The sequence below is a fragment of the Ahaetulla prasina genome, chromosome 9, assembly GCF_028640845.1.
Source record: "Ahaetulla prasina isolate Xishuangbanna chromosome 9, ASM2864084v1, whole genome shotgun sequence".
NCBI classification, from domain to species: Eukaryota; Metazoa; Chordata; class Lepidosauria; order Squamata; family Colubridae; genus Ahaetulla; species Ahaetulla prasina.
Genome location: NC_080547.1, coordinates 7128126 through 7150615, shown reverse-complemented (window position 1 = coordinate 7150615; position 22490 = coordinate 7128126). Strand labels below are relative to the sequence as shown.

General features: G+C 45.1%; 1 protein-coding gene across 1 annotated transcript in view; it reads left to right on the top strand.

Annotated features, from left to right (window-relative positions):
* The window catches only part of FAM178B (family with sequence similarity 178 member B), a 291246-nt gene that overhangs the window by 210012 nt on the left and 58744 nt on the right, over positions 1 to 22490 (top strand). Inside the window, exon 12 of the mRNA XM_058194648.1 lies at positions 3149 to 3280. Coding sequence (XP_058050631.1) covers positions 3149 to 3280 — 132 coding nt within the window. The remainder of the gene's footprint in view (positions 1 to 3148; positions 3281 to 22490) is intronic.

The window sequence follows — 22490 nt, the reverse complement described above, 5'->3', positions numbered from 1 at the left end:
GTGGTTGAATTTTGCTAGTCTCTTTGGAAGGAAGTCTGGACTTAAAAACTCCAATTATAGAGTACTTCCTCAGAAGATTGTCCAACTTCACTTTCCCTTCCTTCCTTCCTTGTCATTTTCAATGCTGTTTAACCCATCCCCAGCCGGAAAAAGACTGGAAGCATTCTAACTGCCTTTATTCACAATTCTTCTCTCCTTTCCTTTGAAAGGAACGCTATACTTCCCTTCCATCTGTTCTTCACTCTTGCCTTGAGGTACCACTATGAATGCGAACTCAGCTTCTGAGATATGTCCCTTCAGATAGCAGTAGCACTTAATAGAATAGAATAGAATAGAATAGAATAGAATAGAATAGAATAGAATAGAATAGAATAGAATTTTTATTGGCCAAGTGTAATTGGACACACAAGGAATTTGTCTTTGGTGCATATGCTCACAGTGTACATAAAATATACATTCATCAAGAATCATAAGATAAACCACTTAATGATAGTCATAGGGTACAAATAAGCAATCAGGAAACAGTATCAATATAAATCGTAAGGATACAAGGAACAAAGGAACAAAGTTACATACACTTCATACAGTCCGAAGTAGAAGGAGATGGGTAATGGGAACGATGAGAAGATTAATAGTAGTGCAGACTTAGTAAATAGTTTGAGAGTGTTGAGGAAATTATTTGTTTAGCAGAGTGATGGTGTTCAGGAAGAAACTGTTTTTGTGTCTAGGTGTTCTGGTGTGCAATGCCCTATATAGCGTTGTTTGGAGGGTAGGAGTTGGAATAGTTTATGTCCAGGATGCGAGGGGTCTGTAAATATTTTCCCAGCCCTCTTTTTGACTCGTGCAGTATACAGGTCCTCAATAGAAGGCAGGTTGGTAGCCATTGTTTTTTCTGCAGTTCTAATGATCCTCTGAAGTCTCTGTCTGTCTTGTTGGGTTGCAGAACCAAACCAGGCAGTTATGGAGGTGCAAATGACAGACTCAATCATTCTTCTGTAGAACTGGATCAACAGCTCCTTGGGCAGTTTGAGCTTTCTGAGTTGGCGCAGAAAGAAAATTCTTTGTTGTGCTTTTTTGATGATGTCTTATATACCATTTTACAGTGCTTTAAAGCCCTCTCTGAGCATTTTAAAAAGTCATACTCTGGGTCCTCCTTTTACCCACCTTAGAAGGATGGAAGGCTGAGTCAACTTTGAGCCTGGTGAGATTTGAAGTGCCAAATTGCAGGCAGCTGGCAGGCAGCAGAAATAGCCTGCAGTACTGCACTCTAACCACTGTGCCACCATTAGATGGGACTCACAGGTGAAAATCAAGCTATCCTCTTATACAGAGATGAGCAACTATGGCCCGTTTACAATCTGTGGACTTCAACTCCCAGAGTTCCAATATTCGAGGGGCTGCCATAAAGAAGAGGGGGGGTCAACCTATTCTCCAAAACACCTGAAGGCAGGACAAGAAGCAATGGATGGAGACTAATCTAGGAGAAAACCAACCTAGAAGTAAGGAGAAATTTTCTGGCAGTGAGAACAATTAATCAGGCTTGCCTGAGGTTGTGAAATCCAGCAGGTTCTGGAGAATCGGTAGCGGAAATTTTGAATAGTTCAGAAAACTGGCAAATACCACCTCTGGCTGGCCCCAGAGTGGGATGGGAATGGGGATTTTGCAATATCCTTCCCCCTGGAGTGGGGAGGGAATGGAGATTTTGCAATATCCTTCCCCTGGAGTGGGGTGGGAAAGGAGATTTTGCAATATCCTTCTTCCAGGAGTGGGGAGTGAATGGGGATTTTGCAATATCCTTCCCCTGGAGTGGGGAGGGAATGGGGATTTTGCAGTATCCTTCCCCTGGAGTGGGGAGGGAATGGGGATTTTGCAGTATCCTTCCCCTGCCACGCCCACCAAGCCAGGCCCACAGAACCGGTAGTAAAAAAATTGAATTTCATCACTGCTCCACCCCTGGAGATTTTTAAGAGATTTTAAAGTAGAGATTCGACAGCCATTTGTCAGATATGACAAGGTCCCTTCCAACGCTATTATTCTGGCTCAGGAATTCTGGGAGTTGAAGTCCACAGGTCGTAAAGGGGCCATAGATGCCCATCCCGGGTTTTGCACACAGCAAACTAATATATCAGGAAGAGGACATTTGACCTAAACATCTCTTTCAGACCTATTTTTCTGTATATTATAGACATTGTAGGCTTGCAGTTTTACTCTATGGTGGCTAAAAATCAGGAAAGGTCTAGTAGGATCATTTCCCACTAACAAGCTTTATTAAAGGGCACAACATTGTCATTTTTTTTCTCAGCTATATTTAATTCATTAGAGTACCATGAACTTCATGAATATTAACCGTGCTGTGAAATACAAGAATATTACGTTTTCCAGCTAACCGATTTTATTAAAAGGCATCCAGGTGTTGGGACAGCTACATGAGAAGGCTTCACATTGTGGGTCACAGTCAAGGATGCGATTCAGCCGGTTTGGGCTGGTTCAGACCGGTTCGGGCAAATTGAATGCTAATTTTACATCTGGTTCGCCGAACCGGTAGTTGCAAGGACTGGCTGGCCCCGCCTGCCCCTCCCCTCCCAGGAATCTCCACACGGCCCATTTTGGATGCCAGGTAAGTGCAGGGCCCGTGCAGAGGCTCTGGGAGGGCGAAAAACAGGCCTCCTGGAAGTTCCAGAAGTCTGGAAATGGGTCTTTTTCCGGCCTCCGGAGCCCGGGGGAGGCCGTTTTTGCCCTCCTGGAGGCTCAAGGAAAGCCTCCAGAGCCCGGGGAAGGCGAAACGCTCCCCCCACACCCACCCAGCAACTGGGCAGAGAACCAGTTGCTAAAATAATTGAATCCCACCCCTGGTCACCGTGCATTATCAGTGTTAGACTTTGAATCGGTAGTCAATGCTACACATTGAGGTCCATCCCACATTATCAGGTTGGAAGCAGGTCCTAAACCAGCTCTTTCTCTCTCTAAGAGGTGACTGACATTTAGGAAACAATTGTTCGTGTTTTAACGACAGAGAGGTGGTCAAAGGAGATTTTGGGACTTCCTGCCCCTGGATAATTTGAAGAGCTCTCGTCTCCATCAACCTTGTTTTGTTTGTTTGTGTGTTCTTGTGGTAGTTGCATCTGTAAAGCACCTCTTTTCTCCACAGCTGCAGCAGCTTTGCGAACTCCTGCCACTCATGAAGCCTGCCTCCTTAAAGCAGGCCCTACAGAAGACCCAGAGACTTCCCAAGGAGCCAGCCAAAAACCAGCAGAAGACGCTGTCTGCTCTTGACCACGAGGTAAGAACAAGGGAGGCAGAGGGAATGTTGTATGGAGCAGGGGCCTCCAACCTTGGCAACTTTAAGCCTGGAGGACTTCAACTCCCAAAGCTGGCTGGGGAATTCTGGGAGTTGAAGTCTTCCAGGCTTAAAGTTGCCAAGGTTGGAGACTCCTGTTATGGAGGATTTTGCGCCTGAAGAAGGAATGGAACGGAGGATCTGAGGATCCACAATCAAAAAGAACTCCCGAGAGTTTGATACCGTCAACCTGGGCAGTTATATTTTTTACAGCTAGGCCTCCTCCTGTTCTGGCTTTGATAAGACCACAGAGGCGGCACTCGATAACCCATCATTTGGTGGAGGAAGGAACTGGTAAGATACGCTGCCGCAGGGATGAAGGAACGCGGAGCTGTGTGAGCAAACAGCAGAAGCTGGGAAAGTGAGCCAGAAGCTCTTGGCTGTTGGTGATGAATGACTTCAAGAGGGCTGTATATCCAGCTCCCCTTCTGAATGAATTGCTTGCTGGAGAACTTCTAAGAATAGAGCTCATCATTTCCTGGTCAGATGATTCCACTGTTGCATGTCAACTAGGCATTCTGAGCTCCTGGGTTAGGTCTCCTGGTCTCCCGCCCTCCGTCCCTCCCTCCCTCCCTCCTGGCAATTGAGAACTGCTGTTGTCCCCCATGGCTAGATAACGGTTCCTCCTCTTCCTTCTTCCTCTTGAAACACACAACCGACAACCCATCTGCCTTGCTATTTGACTTTCAGACCTTTCTTATCGAGTCTGCCATTTGTACTTCTGTAATTGTCCAGCTTGGCACAGCAACCAAATTCCTTGTGTGTCCAATCGCATCTGGCCAATAAAGAATTCTCTTCTGTTCTGTTCCATTCTATATTTATTATTCTATTCTGTTCCGTTCCATTCCATTCCATTCCATTCCATTCCATTCTATATTTATTCTTCTATTCTATTCCATTCCATATTTATTATTCTATTCTATTCTATTCCATTCCATTCCATTCCATATTTATTGTTCTGTTCTGTTCTGTTCTGTTCCGTTCCGTTCCATTCTGTTCCATTCCGTTCCATATTTATTATTCTATTCTATTCCGTTCTGTTCTGTTCTGTTCCGTTCCGTTCCGTTCCATTCCATTCCATTCCATTCCATTCCATTCTATATTTATTATTCTATTCTATTCCATTCCATTCCATTCCATATTTACTATTCTATTCCATTCCATTCCATTCCATTCTATTCCATTCCATATTTATTATTCTATTCTATTCTATTCCATTCCATTCCATTCCATTCCATATTTATTGTTCTGTTCTGTTCTGTTCCGTTCCGTTCCGTTCCATTCTGTTCCATTCCGTTCCGTTCCATATTTATTATTCTATTCTATTCCGTTCTGTTCTGTTCCGTTCCGTTCCATTCCATTCTATATTTATTATTCTATTCTATTCCATTCCATTCCATATTTACTATTCTATTCCATTCCATTCCATTCTATTCCATTCCATATTTATTATTCTATTCTATTCTATTCCATTCCATTCCATATTTATTGTTCTGTTCTGTCCTGTTCCGTTCCGTTCCGTTCCATTCCATTCCATATTTATTATTCTATTCTAGTCAGCTCAAGGTTGAATTAACTTTCCATCCCTTCCAAGGTGGGTAAAATGAGGCCCCAGATTGTTGGGGCAAGAGACTGACTCTGTAAACTGCTTAGAGAGGGCTGGAAAGTGCTATGTAAGTCTTAAGTGCTATTGCTATTTCTCTTTTAGGGAAAATATTTTATCCTGTCTTTTTTTTTTTTATATATATTCCTTGAAATATTTCATTCCTCTACGAGAGGGTGGCGGCTTCCCACACTTCCATTTGGCCCGTAGACCATCTGGTCTGGGGGAGAGCGAGCTCTCTAGCAGGGGGACACAAGGACTTTGAAGGGACAAGAAATAATGCCTCTTTGGAGATTGTTTGCAGAGGGAAGGAATAGCCTATAACAGATGGCTTCCTTTTTGCAGACCAATCTCAGCCTTTTGCGGTAAATCAGACCAGGAAAAGAGGAAAATCCTTATTTTACTAAGATAGAATACAGGTAGTCCTCGAATTACGACCACCCTGGAGCCCAGAATTATGTGAGACATTTGTGAAGGGAGTTTGGCTCCATTTTACGAGCTTTCTGGTCACATTTGTGAAGTTATGGGTGACCCCATCACCGGAAGTTTTTAAGCAGAGTTTGGACTGCCATTTGTCCAAAATTGTATAGGATCTCTGCTTGAGCAGGGAATTTGACTAGAACAGGGGTCTCCAACCTTGGTCCCTTTAAGACTTGTGGACTTCAACTCCCAGAAGTTCCTCAGCCAGCAAAGCTGGCTGAGGAACTCTGGGAGTTGAAGTCCACAAGTCTTAAAGGGACCAAGGTTGGAGACCCCTGGACTAGAAGACCTCCAAGGGTGCAAAAGGTGATGACATGACCCCCCGGGACCAGGGGTGAGCTGCTGGCGTGTTCGCAGGGGTTCGGGAGAACCTCTAGCTAAGATTCTGTGCAGTTCAGAGAACCTCCAAATCCCACTCCTGGCTGGCCCCACCCACCCCACCCCTCCCCTCCCAGGAGTTTCCACACAGCCCGTTTTGAATGCAGTTAAATGCAGGGTGCGCGTGGAGGCTCGGGGAGGGCGAAAAACGGCCTACCAGAAGTTTGGGAAGGCCAGAAACTGGCCCGTTTCCAGCCTCCAGAGCAAGGGTCACCAACCTTTCAGACCTCAGGGATCACTAAATTCATAATTTTAAATCCCGCGGACCACTAATATGATCTGCCTAATGACCAGCTGGGTGGGCGTGGCTAAGTGGTCATGTGACTGGGTGGGCGTGGCCAACTCGATGTCACTTACGTCGAAGGGCGCCTCACCAGTCTCTACTCGCCCCTCCTCTCCCAGCCACTCCTCGCCTGCCCGCCTGGGCTCCTTTGGGCCCCAACACCTCTGGCTCCATGCCCAGGCAAACGGAGCAACTAGACCCCTCCCCCTCCTCCACAGCATGTGAGCCTGAGGGAGGTCAATTGCCAACAGCTGCAGACTGGAGTGACCCTCGCGTCAGAAGACTTGATAGGCGGAGGCAACAGAAGGAAGGGAGGGGCAGGCCTGGATAAGTGCTGAGTCATGGAGCCACACCCCATGGCCTATATAAAGGATCTGCTTTCTGGCATTCTCTGAGTCAGGCAAAGTCTAAACATATCTTGCTGAAGTCACTTTCTGGTCTCCTGCCTGCCCTGAGGACTTTGCTAGGACTTTGGCAGAGCTGTAGAGGCACACCTGATTCGGATTTCCCTGACCCGGCCGTCAGCGGAGGAGTGGGACACGACAAGTTGTTGGAGCTAAGTAGCCACCATGAGAAAGAGTTGGCAAAACAGCTGGATCAGTTCAAATTGGATCTGACCGAGAAGGAGGCTCAGCAGAAGCATCTCAGTGAGGACTAGGAGCATAGGCTTTCCAAGCAGAAGGAAGACCTGCGGGAGTGCAAGGCCAGGTACCGGCGCCTGGAGGCTCAGCGGGCTGAGATGGTCAGCCAGTTCCAGGCCATGATGCAGTCCCACTGGAACAAGGCCCTCTGGCTCTTCACCACCAGCTGTACTTCCCGCCGGCTTTTGCCCAAAGCCCCATACCAGGAGGCTGAAGCAGACCCCAAGTTGGAATTTCGGCCCTCCTCCGACCCACACAAAAAGACCCCAAAGGGGAAGACTCTGCAGCAACACAGATGTTCATTGCACGTATCCAGCCCAGGGACTGTAGTTTGATGATCCTTGATTTGTGCAAGATAAAAAAATGCAAATAATTTTTCTGCGGACCACCAACATGATCTGCCTAATGACCAGCTGGGTGGGCGTGGCTAAGTGGTCATGTGACTGGGTGGGCGTGGCCAACTCGATGTCACTTACGTCGAAGGGCGCCTCACCAGTCTCTACTCGCCCCTCCTCTCCCAGCCACTCCTCGCCTGCCCGCCTGGGCTCCTTTGGGCCCCAACACCTCTGGCTCCATGCCCAGGCAAACGGAGCAACTAGACCCCTCCCCCTCCTCCACAGCATGTGAGCCTGAGGGAGGTCAATTGCCAACAGCTGCAGACTGGAGTGACCCTCGCGTCAGAAGACTTGATAGGCGGAGGCAACAGAAGGAAGGGAGGGGCAGGCCTGGATAAGTGCTGAGTCATGGAGCCACACCCCATGGCCTATATAAAGGATCTGCTTTCTGGCATTCTCTGAGTCAGGCAAAGTCTAAACATATCTTGCTGAAGTCACTTTCTGGTCTCCTGCCTGCCCTGAGGACTTTGCTAGGACTTTGGCAGAGCTGTAGAGGCACACCTGATTCGGATTTCCCTGACCCGGCCGTCAGCGGAGGAGTGGGACACGACAAGTTGTTGGAGCTAAGTAGCCACCATGAGAAAGAGTTGGCAAAACAGCTGGATCAGTTCAAATTGGATCTGACCGAGAAGGAGGCTCAGCAGAAGCATCTCAGTGAGGACTAGGAGCATAGGCTTTCCAAGCAGAAGGAAGACCTGCGGGAGTGCAAGGCCAGGTACCGGCGCCTGGAGGCTCAGCGGGCTGAGATGGTCAGCCAGTTCCAGGCCATGATGCAGTCCTACTGGAACGAGGCCCTCCGGCTCTTCACCACCAGCTGTACTTCCCACCGGCTTTTGCCCAAAGCCCCGCACCAGGAGGCTGAAGCAGACCCCAAGTTGGAATTTCTGGCCTCCCTCTGACCCACACAAAAAGACCCCGAAGGGGGAGACTCTCTGCAGCAACACAAAAGTTCATTGCACGTATCCGGCCCAGGGACTGTAGTTTGAGGACCCCTGGTTTAGTGCAATATAAAAAAATGCAAATATTTTTTCTGCAGACCACCAACATTTTCTTGTGGACCAACTGTGGTCCATGGACCACCAGTTGGTGACTGCTACTCCAGAGGACCTCCGGAGCCTGGGGAGACCATTTTTGCCCTCCCGGATGCTCAAGGAAAGCCTCCAGAGTCCGGGGAGGGCCAAAACGCCCCCTCCCGCTTTGCTCGTGCACGCGCCTTCCACACATACACCTGGCCTTCACACATGCGCCCGGCCATGTGGCTAAAGGGCCGCGGTGTGGCTCAAGCTGTAAGAAGCCTGTTATTAAACACAGCTGCTTGCAATTACTGCAGGTTCTAGTCCCACCAGGCCCAAGGTTGACTCAGCCTTCCATCCTTTATAAGGTAGGTAAAATGAGAACCCAAATTGTTGGGGGCAATAAGTTGACTTTGTATATAAATATACAAATAGAATGAGACTATTGCCTTACACAATGTAAGCCGCCCTGAGTCTTTGGAGAAGGGCGGGATATAAATGTAAATAAATAAAATAAAATAAATAAATAAATAAATAGGACAGCATAGCGCCGTGGCAGGTGGGCAGGCCCACCTGTGATCACCGCTACCAGTTCATCTGAACCAATCCAAAGCGACTAAATCTCACCTGTGGCCTCGAATCACCCAGGAAGGAAGGGATAGAGTTAAAGCTGCCGCTGCATCTGATCTTGCACCATCTCACATATAGTACGAAGCGTTTACTGTTGTGCTCATTACATTATCTGGAAAAATTCATTTGTCTCCTCTCCTCCTCCTCCTCCTCCTTGCTCCCTCCATTCCCAAAGCAGAGAGCAACAGAAATAAAATAGAGCATCCAAGCCAGGAATTTATGACCTGACCGATCACATTAAAATGCCTTTCAGGCTGAAAAAAGATCTCATTTGTTTCTGCTATCATACCAGTCACTTTTTTTTTTTTTTTAATGCAGAGACAAAACCGTTCCTGTTGAAGGTGCCAATTCCCTTTTCAACTGGCGCCTGGGGGGAGCCGCTGTTGACAAATCCCCCCCTTCCCTCCCAGTTCTGTACAGGCCTTTTGTTCTTCTCTTCCCCAGCCCCACCCCGAAGGAGAATGATTTCTGCCTTCGCAGAAGTTTGGGGCTGCGCAAATTCTTTGTCAACCGTACTCGGTTGACAAAAGCTATTCCTTGAGTGACAATTATTCCATAACTCCATCTCAAAAGTATCCGGAGTCCCAAGCTGCCTTTGTAGGAGACAAGCACGTGAAGGCAGAAAGGGAGTTAGAAAGAGATAAGTACCAGGTGCAACATCAAGGAAAGGCAGGCTGCCTTATGGGAGATGGATCGAAGGATAGCTTTACAATCCCGTCGTCTCCGGAAAATAGATTGCCTCTTATTTTTCTGCCTAGGCGTAACTAAAATTATCCACAATTTGGACTAACATCCTCATCCGTAGTCCCCCATCTGGAAGAAACTCCAGAAGAAACCCCAAGCTCAGGGGTGAAATGCTCCCGGTTTGGACCGGATCGCCCGATCCGGTAGCGATGGCGGCGGGTGGTTCAGAGAACCGGTAGCAAAAATCCCTGCCGACCCCCATGCCCAGCTGAGCCGCGCGATCATCAGAAGTTTTTTTTTTTACTTTTAAAAGCATTTTTTCTTCCACTGAAAAAATGCTTTTAAAAGTTAAAAAAAAAAAAGCCTCTGACGATCGTGCGGCTCAGCTGAGATCGTCAGAGGCTTTTAAAAGCACTTTTTTACAACCTCTTCGGCTGAAGCGGTTGTAGAAAAAATGCTTTTAAAAGGCTTTGACGATCCCAGCTGAGTTGCCTGATCACCAGAGTCTTTTTTTTTCTTTTAAAGGCAAAAAAAATAATGCTTTTAAAAGAAAAGAAAAGCCTTTGACGATCAGGCAACTCAGCTGGGATCGTCAGAACCTTTTAAAAGCATTTTTTTACAACCCCTTCGGCCGAAGAGGTTGTAGAAAAAATGCTTTTAAAACTTTTTTTTAAAAAGTTGGCCACGCCCACCCAGTCACATTACCCACCACCACCAAGCCACGCCCACAGAACCGGTAGTAACAAATTTTACATTTCACCACTGCCCAAACTCCATATCCACTCTCAGTAGAAACCACTGCACGATGTAGACCAGGGGTGTCAAACTCTTCTTTCTTTCATCTTCTTCTTTTTTTAAAAAAAATAATTTTTATTATTTTATTATACAGTTTGTCTTTAAAAACAACACAAAAAACAACCACACATATATAAAAACAAAACACGTCAAGACATAACGTATTGAACATTACATAACATTAATGGTAATTTGACAGCATTCCGTATCGACATACGTATTTTGCTTTTGTAGTTCTCCATTCTATCATTTCTATTTACTACTCCATAGTAGGATTTATTTATTTTTATTTATTTATTAAATTTTTATACCGCCCTTCTCCCGAAGGACTCAGGGCGGTATACAGCCAGAGTAAAATACAAAATATATACAATTAAAACGGATTTAAAATATAAAATTACTAAATGGCTCAGAATTAAAATGAATTTAAAATTTAAAATACTACTAAAACCCAATTTAAAATCAATCCATTTATGCCAGTCCCGCTTGGATGAATAAATATGTTTTTAGCTCACGACGGAAGGTCCAAAGATCAGGCACTTGACGTAGGCCAGGGGGGAGTTCATTCCAGAGCGTCGATGCTCCCACAGAGAAGGCCCTACTCCTGGGGGCCGCCAGCCGACATTGTTTGGCGGACGGCAACCTGAGGAGACCCTCTCTATGAGAGCGTACGGGTCGGTGGGAGGCATAGGGTAGCAGCAGGCGGTCTCGTAAGTACCCGGGATAATCGCATTACTCATATACATACATACATACATACATACATACATACATACATACATATATATATATATATATATATACACACACACACATACATACATATATACACATATATACACATTATAATATTCATTGTTCTTATCTACACGTTTATATTCATTTATATTTACATGTTTAACTTAATACTTATTTACTTCCTTTAGAAAGGTCACCAAAGATTAACAAAAGCTGTGGGAATTTGCTTCCATTGTTGAAAAGATTTGGAGAACAAGATTTTATGCACAAAGTCTTGGGGGTTACTTCTAGTGTAAGATATACTGCAATGTTTCTCGACAACTTTAAGATGTGTGGACATGAGAAGAGCGGTTGTAGGAATTGAGTATGACTACGTAATGAAAAAGGGACACAGTGGCTCGTGGCTAAGACGCTGAGCTTGTTGATCGAAAAGTCGGCAGTTCAGCGGTTCGAATCCCTAGTGCCGCGTAACGGGCTGAGCTCTCGTTACTTGTCCCAGCTTCTGCCAACCTAGCAGTTTCGAAAGCACGTAAAAATGCAAGTAGAAAAAATAGGGACCACTTCTGGTAGGAAAGGAACAGCGTACCGTGCGCCTTTGGCATTGAGTCATGCCGGCCACATGACCACGGAGACGTCTTCGGACAGCGCTGGCTCTTCGGCTTTGAAACGGAGATGAGCACCGCCCCCTAGAGTCGGGAACGACTAGCACATATGTGCGAGGGGAACCTTAACCTTTACTATTTAATGAAAAGAAGAACTAGGGATGACATGATAGCAGTCTTCCAATATTTGAATTGATGCCACAAAGAAGAGGTGGAGGGGGGGTCATCCGATTCTCCAAAGCACCAGAAGGCAAGGCAAGAAACAATAGATGGAAACTAATCAAGGAGAGAAGCGAGCTAGACCGAAGGAGAAACTTCCTAACAGTCAGGACAATTAACCGGTGGAACAGCTTGCCACCAGAAGTTGTGGTGGAGGTCACTGGAGGTTTTTAAGAAGAGACCGGACAGCCATTTGTCTGAAAAGGTAGAGGGTCTCCTGTTTGAGCACTGGACTAGAAGATCTATAAGGTCCCTTCCAACTCTGTTATTCTGACTTCGGTTCCCAGAATTCCCCAGCCCACGTGTGGCACTGGGGAACTCTGGGAGTCGAAGTCCGCCCATCTTAAAAGTTGCTGAGGTTGAGAAACTCCCTTCCATCGTCTGTAGCCCCCACTGCCATTGTGCATGTCTCATCTGACATCCCTGTGAATTCCACTTTGGCACTGCTCTGCGCAGGATCTAAGTTGATCAGGGACTTGGCTGGAGATGCAACGCTGGGGGACGGGAATGAATAGGACAAACAGCTGGGAAGGCAGAGCATTCCCATCCCTGGGAAACGCATTATTTTAAGCCAACTGCTGCAGCAGCCTTGGCATCCCTTGAAAGCAATCGAAGGAACAGATCTTCTCAGTCTTAAGTCAACAGCTGTGGACCGGGAGCTGCATATTGCAGGTCAGAAACAGCAGATGTGCAATGCTGCTCATCTTGTGTACACACACACACACACACTCTTACTTGCAGAAGTTGTGGGGCTGCCTGTGTTATCTGGAGAAAAGAAAAAAAGAGAAAGAGACAGATTGTAAGAGACCATTGATGGATTTGACTTACAGAAGAGTTGACTCGACAATTGGTATTTGAATTTCAGAGAGGGGTGGGGTGGGTTGATTGTAACTAGACACCTTTGGCTTTAGTGCTGACTTTTGATCAAGGAAAGGGCAGAAGGACTCCCCACACAAGATACGCCTGAGAGCCCACGAGTAACACCACTTGGCAGCCTCAGAGGCCCCAAAGGCTATTGCAGAAACCAATTTTCAAAGGGCCAGAGTGAAATTTTAGTTCTTTCCAGCATCTTCTAGTCACCAGCCAAAGGAGGAAAATGGACGCAAGGGAAAAATAAATCAAAACAATATAAATATAGTACAGGCAGTTCTCAGCTTATTACTATTATTATTATTATTATTATTATTATTATTATTATTATTATTATTATTATTATTATTATTATTATTATTTAGAATTTAGAGTAGGATAGAATTCTTTATTGGCCAAGCATGATTGGACACACAAGGAATTTGTCTTCGGTGCATAAGCACGCCGGGTAGATAAGAGCTATAAGTGATAGATCATGATCATAGTCATAATAAAAATACATTCATCATAAATCATAAAATTCAACACTTAGTGGTAGTCATAGGATACTAGATAAGCAATCAACATGAATTGTGCTAGGAAACTAAATAAAAATATAAATTGTAAAGATGCTAGCAACAAAGTTGTAGTCATTATACTTAGAGAGAGAGAGAGAGAGAGAGAGAGAGAGAATATAGTATATAGTATATTATGACCACAATAGATATAGAGATAGATAGATAGATGATAGATAGAATATAGTATAAAGTTATAGTATATTATGACCACAATACATATAGATAGATAGATAGATAGATAGATAGATAGATAGATAGATAGATAGATAGATAGATAGATAGATATAGATGATAGACAGACAGACAGACAGACAGATAGAATATAGTATAAAGTTATAGTATATTATGACCACAATAGATATAGAGATAGATAGATAGATGATAGATGGAATATAGTATAAAGTTATAGTATATTATGACCACAATAGATATAGAGATAGATAGATAGATGATAGATAGAATATAGTATAAAGTTATAGTATATTATCACAATAGATATAGAGATAGATAGATAGATGATAGATAGAATATAGTATAAAGTTATAGTATATTATGACCACAATACATTAGATAGATAGATAGATAGATAGATAGATAGATAGATAGACAAACAGATAGATAGTATAAAGTTATAGTATATTACAATGATGGCTAACCTTTTTGCTATCGTGTGCCAAAATTGGGGGGAGTGGGGAGTTCATGTGGGCGTGTGCCCACATCCATAATTCTATGCAACCCCCCCTGCACTCCCCCCGCTTTTGGCACGCGATGGCATGGTGGGCACGGTAGGTCCGTTTTTCGCTCTCCCCAGGCTCCTAGTAAGGCTCTAGAAACTAACCAGTTTCTTTAGTCGGCTCCATAGATTTTCAATTGGGTGAAGGTCTGGGCTATTCCCAGGCCATTCCAACAGTGGAATAGGATTCTCTTGAAACTCCCCCCCAAAAAAGTGGTGTTATTAGCCGTCAAACTTCCAAAATAAACTTTTTCCAAAAGCTTTCCACAATTTTGGCCACTACCGTAGAAATGTTCTGGTAAACCTGACTCTTCATTTCCCAGGGCCTCCATTTAGCTTTTGAAAAATGAGCGAAGGCCTCCCACACTCCAGGGGTGCAAAACGCGAGCTACGGAAAACCTGTTTCCAAGTTCCTCTGTGCCACATCCCTGCCAGGTGCTTCAGGCGAAGTGATGCTCCCTTCGCTCCCCTCTTCCTCTCCAAATACGAGAAATTGGAAGACTTGGCTGCTTGCGAGGCTGTGGTAATGAGCAGCAAGACAAATGCATATGTTTTGAATACTTAAAATGCAAAGTTAGATTAGCGCATTTGCCAAGATAAGTGTGTTTGATCGGTTTCCAAACAAGACATTTCTCCACCAAGTTGGAGGAGGCATTCTGGCTTCTTAGATGCTGCTACAGCGTGTCTTTTAAAATATGACCGTATTTTTCGGAGTGTAAGACGCTCCGGACTATAAGACACACTTACCTTTTTTGGTGCGGAAGACAAGAAAAAGAAATCTGCCTCCCAGCAATTTTTGCCTCGATGCGGCAAACAGCCTGCTTTACTTTCATTTTCGTTTTCAGCCTAGCTTGATTAGCACAAGAGAAAAAAAAAACTGCTCCCAGCAATTTACCTCCTTGCAGCAAGCAGCAGAGGCCCGCGCAGCAATAGGCCGTGGCACTCCCTGCATCCTGAAACAGCTGAGAGTCGTGAGGCCGATCCAACGGACAATCAACTTCTGCTAATCAGGCTGTGCTGAAGCCGAAATGGGCTGCTTCTTCTTGCTGCTTGCTGCAAGGAGGTAAATTGCTGGGAGGCAGAAGCCAAAGGGCCAGTGGGTGGGCGGGGCTACATTCGGTGTATAAGACGCACCCAAATTTTCACCCCCCTTTTAGGTGGGAAAAAGGTGCATCTTATATTCTGAAAAATATGGTATATATCGTTTAATCCCCCCTCCCTCCCATCTGGGGCAGCTCAACCCCATCCAAGACCGAAGACCAATCCATCTTGAGCGTTTCAACCTATATAGACTTATGTTCTTGCACAATGCACGGCTTTTAGTGCTGGTATTTGTGCTCAGTGTTGATAACATCAGTATGGATTAACAGGATCAACAGAGTTGGAAGGAAGGGACCTTGTAGGTCATCTAGTCCAACCCCCAGCCCAAGCAGGAGACCCTCCACCATTTCTGACAGTCTCTTCTTGAAAAACCTCCAGGGATGAAGCTCCCACAACTTTTGAAGGCAGCTTCTGTTCCATGGGTCGATTGTTCTCACTGTCAGAAAATTCTTCCTTATTTCCAGGCTGAATCTCTCCTTGTTTCCTTGTCTGGCCTTCAGGTGCTTTGGAGAATAGTTTGACCCCCCAACTCCTCTCTGTGGCAGCCCCTCAAGTATTGGAAGACGGCTCTCATGTCTCCCCTGGTCCTTTTGTTCATTAAAGCCAAATTCAAAATTCAGTTCCATCCTCTTGGTGCCAGCAGTAAAAAAAAAAAAGCCCTTTCCATCATGCCTGACTTCCAGATGCATTGAATGGAGATTGTGTCACTGAAATACATGCTGCGAAGGATGCAGATACGACAGCCGACGATGAACAGAGTCGGAAGGGACCTTGGAGGTCATCTAGTCCAACCCCCTGCCCAAGCAGGAGACCCTACACCATTTCTGACAGATGGCAGTCCAGTCTCTTCCTGAAAGCTTCCAGTGATGAAGCTCCCACAACTTCCGAAGGCAACTTCTGTTCCATGGATTGATTGTTCTCACTGTCAGAAAACTTCTCCTTATTTCCAGGTTGAATCTCTCCTTGTTCAGTTTCCATCCATAGTTCCTTGTCTGGCCTTCGGGTGCTTTGGAGAATAGCTTGACCTCCCCCTCCTTTCTATGGTAGCCCCTCAAATATTGGAAGATTGCTATCATGTCACCTCCCTAGTTCTTCTCTTCATTAGACTAAACGTACCCCCAATCTATCACAATACAGGTAGTCCTCGATTTACGAACCCCAATTGAGCCCCCAAACGTCTTGTTGTTAAGGGAGCTTTGCCCCATTTTATGACCTTTCGTGCTTCGGTTGTTAAGCGAATCACGGCAGTTGATCAGTGACTAACCTGGTTGTTAAGTGAATCGGGCTTCCCCATCGGCTTGGCTTGGCGGAAGGTCGCACAAAAGGATCGTGTGACCTTGGGGACACAGCGACGGCCAGAGGTATGAAACAGTTGCCGGGCATCTGAATTTTGATCACATAATCATGGGGATGCTACAAAGGCCGTAAAAAGGGTCATAAGTTATTTTTTTTCCAGTCCCGTTGTAACTTTGAACGGTCACTAGATGAATTTTTGTAAACCGAGAACTACCTGTAAGCTATCCAGTCTGAGCTGCAATAATCCAGGAGACCATTAGATGGCAGGAAAGAATGAGGGGTTTCTGCTTCTCTGCCGCCATCTAGTGACCGTGTGTGTATCTGCAGCCTAGTGACTGTATGCATATCTGTATATTTAGTAGACTTGTCTGGCGGGGATTCCAGATTCCTTTCTCCCTGTTTCTTATGGGAAGCACTTCGGATGGATTGTGCAAAGAATTATCTTCCGCATCTTCTTTTTTTCCCCCCCTCCATTCTGCTGCAAGCTGTGTTTATTTTTATCCCTCCTTGGCTGTTCAATCTTCGCCAGCTTTCAGTGCCAATTCCCAGACTTCGAAACCCAGAGATCCTCACTGATGCTAATGAGGATCCTTGAGCATCAATAGTTTGATGATCCGAACTAGCTGTTTGCTTTCTTTAAACAAAAAAAAACTCCCAAAACCAGACACTGTTTTGAAGCGTCAAAAAATTTTTATTTTTATTTTATTTATTTTGTCACAACATCATACAAAAAGATTATATAGTATATACACATATAAACATATATAGGAAGAAGAAAAGAAAAACAATAGGACAGGAACGGTAGGCACGTTTGTGCGCTTATGCACGCCCCTTATGGTCCTCTTAGGAATGGGGTGAGGTCAATAGTAGAAAGTTTTTGGTTAAAGCTTTTAGGATTATGGGAAGAGACCACAGAGTCAGGTAAAGTATTCCAAGCACTGATGATCCTGTTGCAGAAGTCATATTTTCTGCAATCTAGATTAAAGCGGTTTACATTAAGTTTAAATCTATTGGTTGCCCTTGTATTATTGCAATTAAAGCTGAAGTAGTCTTTGACAGGAAGGACATTACAATAGATGATTCTGTGAGTTAAACTTAGGTCTTGTCGAAGGCGACGGAGTTCCAAGTTTTCTAAGCCTAGGATTTCAAGTCTGGTGGGATAAGGTATTTTGTTGTTTTCAGAGGAATGGAGAACTCTTCTTGTAAAATATTTCTGGACACGTTCAATTGTATTGATGTCAGAGATGTGGTGAGGGTTCCAAACAGGTGAGCTGTATTCTAGAATTGGTCTAGCAAATGTTTTATATGCTCTGGTTAGTAGTGTGGTGTTTTTGGAAAAGAAGCTACGCAAAATTAGGTTTACAACTCTTAGAGCTTTTTTTGCTATGTAGTTGCAGTGGGCTTTGGCACTTAGATCATTTGACATGAAAACTCCAAGGTCTTTAACGGGATGGGGGTCGTCTGTAAGGTAATGTCCATCTAGTATGTACTTAGTTTTAGGGTTCTTTTTTCCTATATGTAAGACTGAGCATTTGCTGGTTGAAATTTGGAGCTGCCAATTTTTAGACCAAGCGGTTAGATGGTCAAGGTCTTTTTGAATGATAGAAGTATTGTCTGTGGTGGGAAAATGGAAAAATGGAAAATGGGAAAATGGGACGTCATGAGGTCTGGGCCGAGCCTCCTGCAGCTGCCGCTACTAGTTTGCTAGAACTGGCTAAATACCACCACTGCTTCCAACTCTATTACTCTATGTTCTACTCTCATGCAACATTATTCATAATGGCAGAGATCATTCATTCTCCCAAGGCCTTAAAATTCGAGATGCTTTTTTGTTTTGTTTTGTTTCAGCCCAAAACACATTTTGACAGAATGTGTTGGTTTTCTGCATCTTTCAAAGTGAACCGTAGAAAAGACCGGAGTGAAATGTAAAATTTGTTACTACCAGTTCTGTGGGCGTGGCTTGGGGGGTTAATGTGACTGGATGGGCGTGGCCAACTTTTTTTTGTTCTGCTCAGCTGGGATCGTCAGAGGCTTTTAAAAGCATTTTTTCTACAAACACTTTGACCGAAGAGGTTGTAAAAAAATGCTTTTAAAAGGTTCTGATGATCAGGCAACTTAGCTGGGATCATCAGCACCCTTTCAAAGCATTTTTTTCTACAACCTCCTTGGCCGAAGAGGTTGTAGAAAAAAATGCTTTTAAAAGCCTTTGACGATCCCAGCTGAGCAGCGCGATCATCAGAGGCTTTTTTTTTTTACTTTTAAAAGCATTTTTTCGGCCGAAGAAAAAACGCTTTTAAAAGTAAAAAACACACAACAACCTCTGATGATCGTGTGGCTCAGCTGGGCCAGGGGGTGGGTCAGGGATTTTTGCTACCAGTTTTCCGAACCACCCACCGCCATCACTACCGGATCGCATGATTCGGTTCAAACCGGGAGCATTTCACCTCTGGAAGAGACACACCAGAGAGAGCAAAAGATATGAATAAGAATAGAAGGACGTTAATTTTCAAGGTGTACCAAAGCATTCCTTCGGTCTCTTAATTAATTTTGTGCCTCAAAAATTTTGTCCTTTCCCTTTGCTTGAACTTGAGTTTTTTTAAAAAAATTACGACTATTTTTGCTGAATGATGCCAGTGAACTTCACCACAATCCTCCCAGCCCAAGTTTTCCAAATAACCCTTTCATTTTTCTCTGACACATTTGATGGGGAAAGTGATGGATACCAACCTGCAGAGTCTCATAAATAATCTGTCACCACTCTTTGTGAGAAAAACCTACCAGTTAACAGAGGAGGCAGGTCAAGACAGCCCCGATGAGACATCGGCAGTCACTGTTGTGAGCCAGGCCCAAGTCGGTAGTAGGAGACGCAATCAGTTCAAAAACAAACAGACTTTATTAGAACAGCTGAGAATTAACTCATTCTCAGCGTCGTCCAAACTAAATCAAAGCAAATTATTCATAACACAATTCTTCAGTCTTATCACCAACCTTGGTCTAATTAATTAATTAATTAATTGGTCTAATTAGGCAAACTGCCAAAGGCTTTTCTTGGCAAAAGTTCAGAAGCAGAAGACGCCAAGAAGAAATAAATGCAGTAAGACAAGGAGCAATTCTTTCAATGTTGTTTTCCGGCAAAGAGCCCAAACGCCGTTGCTGGTCTTTTAAGCCTTAAGGGAGGGGCCAATCATCTCTTGGCCTTACTCCTGAGTCGTCCTCTTTGCTTGAACTGCTCTTGCCTTCTGGCAGCTCTTCTCATGCGTGTATTAGGAACAGGCTCCTCCTGTTCCTCTGCCTCACTTCTATCGGCCTCTGGAGGCTCTGGAGTCCACACATCACTCCCAGATGGCCCTGGCCGCACCTCTGCCTCTGACGCAGAGCCCTCATCCGGGCCTTCCCCAACCTCCAGAACTGGCCCATTTTCTTCCTCAGCCTCATCGCTGTCCAACTCCGTTGCCAGCTCCGCAGGCTGTTGGCGGACCACAACATTCAGTAGCTGAAACCGGAAGTTCATTTTTGGGCATGCGTCCTGGCCGGCTTCTTTTCCGGGTTGCAGCCCAGAGAGGCCCTTTTCAGCACTCGGTGCCAAAAAGCTTCGCCATCAAAGGATAATTTTATTTCTTGAAATGTGGCAACAGCAAACCCGTTCGAGATGGACTTTCTAAACCTTGTTCGGTGTAATTGCTTTTGCACGCCGCCGCTGTTGTTTTAAACGGCTATTTGAATTCTTGATTGTTTTGTGCAGCACACACGTAGTCATCGCCCCGAGCTCTGGTCAGAAAAGTGATTAATATAGTTTAAACAAACAAGTCGAAGCAGCAGTAGTTCTCCTTCGCTCTCCTTGGTGTTCAGAATGGCCTATGCTTGCTTGCTTTCTGCCTCTGCACAAACCGGCCTGCCGGGTTGCCCCAAGGAGGTGAGGAAGCTGGGCTGAAGTATCTGGCCACGGTCTGTTGCAACTCTTTGGCTATTGGCTGCCATCCGATGGGGTCTTCTTCCACAAACCTGGTTAAAACCATGGACATTAACAAGACACTTCGGCGCTGTTCCTTCTTCTGCGCTTGACGTACAGCCAGCTCCATCTTTTCCCGCTATGCTGAAATTGGGTGATTAAGAACATGGTGGGGTCTAGAAGGCATCCATCAACCATAGGGGTGGCCAGAGAGGAGAAGGAAGCCCCCCCCCCCAAATAGAGCAGTGTTGGGAAGGCAGAAAGCCCTGAAAATTTGGTCTCTGGAGATTCTCAGTCATCACGGTGAGGTCATGGTTGTCCCAAAGGTGGTTTTTCAAGAGGCAATTGGCCTTTCTGGTTTTTCTTTTGAAGATGTTTTGCTTCTCATCCAAGAGGCTTCTTCAGCAATTTTTTTCCTAGAAATCCGTTCATGCTCACCATTCGAAGGGTTTGGAATTTATCATTTCTGAATTATTCTATTCAGTTCAGAATAAAGCTAGAAGGGACCTTGGAGGTCTTGTAGTCCAACCACTGCTCAAGCAGGAGACCCCTAGACCATTCGAGACAAGTGACCGTCCAGTTCCTTCTTAAAAACCTCCAGTGATGGAGCGCTCACAACTTCTGATGACAACTTCTCTTCCACTGGTTAATGGTTCTCATTAACACCAGGATGTGTCTCCTTATTTCTAGGTTGCTTCTCTCCTGGATTAGTGTCCATCCATTGTTTCTTTTCTTGCCAGTTATCTCTTAAAAAACGCACCTTTGGGATATGGAAATTCGGCTGCTCCAGTAAGGTACAGAGGATGAGGTCTACCCACGTGGCTTCCTTGGGCGAAGACGTGGTTGTTTACGGTGGTAAACAACCATAAAGTTATCGGTGGTAAATTCATGGGGTCGTTTGCTGACCACCGTGATTTTTTTTTTTACTTTTAACTCTGTTTGTTTTTGAACTGATTGCATTTACTAACTACCTACTTGGGATGCGGTGGCTCAGGGGCTAGGACGTTGAGCTTGTCGGTCGAAAGGTCGGCAGTTCGGCGGTTTGAATCCCTGTGCTGCCGTGAAACGGGGTGAGCTCCCGTGACTCGTCCCAGCTTCTGCCAACCTAGCAGTTCGAAAGCAGGTAAAAAATGCAAGTAGAAAAATAGGGACCACCTTTGGTGGGAAGGGAACAGCGTTCCGTGTGCCTTTGAGTCATGCCGGCCACATGACCACGGAGACGTCTTCGGACAGCACTGGCTCTTTGGTTTTGAAATGGAGATGAGCACCGCCCCCTAGAGTCGGGAACGACTAGCAGATATGTGCAAGGGGAACCTTTATCTTTACCTTACTTGGGCCTGGCTCACAACACTGAACTTACAGTTTCAGCCAGCTACTCTTCCGGGTTTCTGGTGCATCTGCGTATGCGACGATCAGCTGGCCGGCGTGCATGCTCACACAGCAAAAGGGAAGACCAGCTCTTCTAGTTTCAGGCATGGCTGCATGCAAAAAGGCCAGCTGATCAGGGCAGTGCATGCGTGCCAGAAACCCAGAAGAGGAACGGGCGACGTCGCGTGTGCCAAGCGACATGTCGGCGCATGCCGTTTCAAGCACGCATGCCATAGGTTCGCCATCATGGGTATAGGGCTTCCTGTTTGAACAGGGGGTTGGAATCGATGATCTCCAAGGTCCCTTCAGGCTCCATTCTTTTTATTTATTTGTCAAACACAACAATATATATAAGTATAAGCATGAAATAACCATACGAATTGGATACAACCAAAGAGAACATTAGGACAGGAACGGTAGGCACGCTTGTGCTCTTATGCACGCCCCTTACAGACCTCTTAGGAATGGGGTGAGGTCAATAGTAGATAGTCTTTAGTTAAAGCTTTGGGGATTTTGGGAAGAGACCACAGAGTCAGGTAGTTTATTCCAAGCATTAACAACTCTGTTACTAAAGTCATATTTTCTGCAATCAAGATTGGAGCGGTTCACATTAAGCTTAAATCTATTGTGTGCTCGTGCATTGTTGCGACTGAAGCTGAAGTCATCTTCCACAGGAAGGACGTTGTAGCAGATGATTTTATGAGTTATACTGATTGTTGCACATGGTACTCTGCCTTTAGGTCAACCTGTGGGAATAAGTGAGGTACCAGCTGGAGCAGCAGCCTCTGCAAGGGGGTCAAGAGAAAAAGGATAACTGT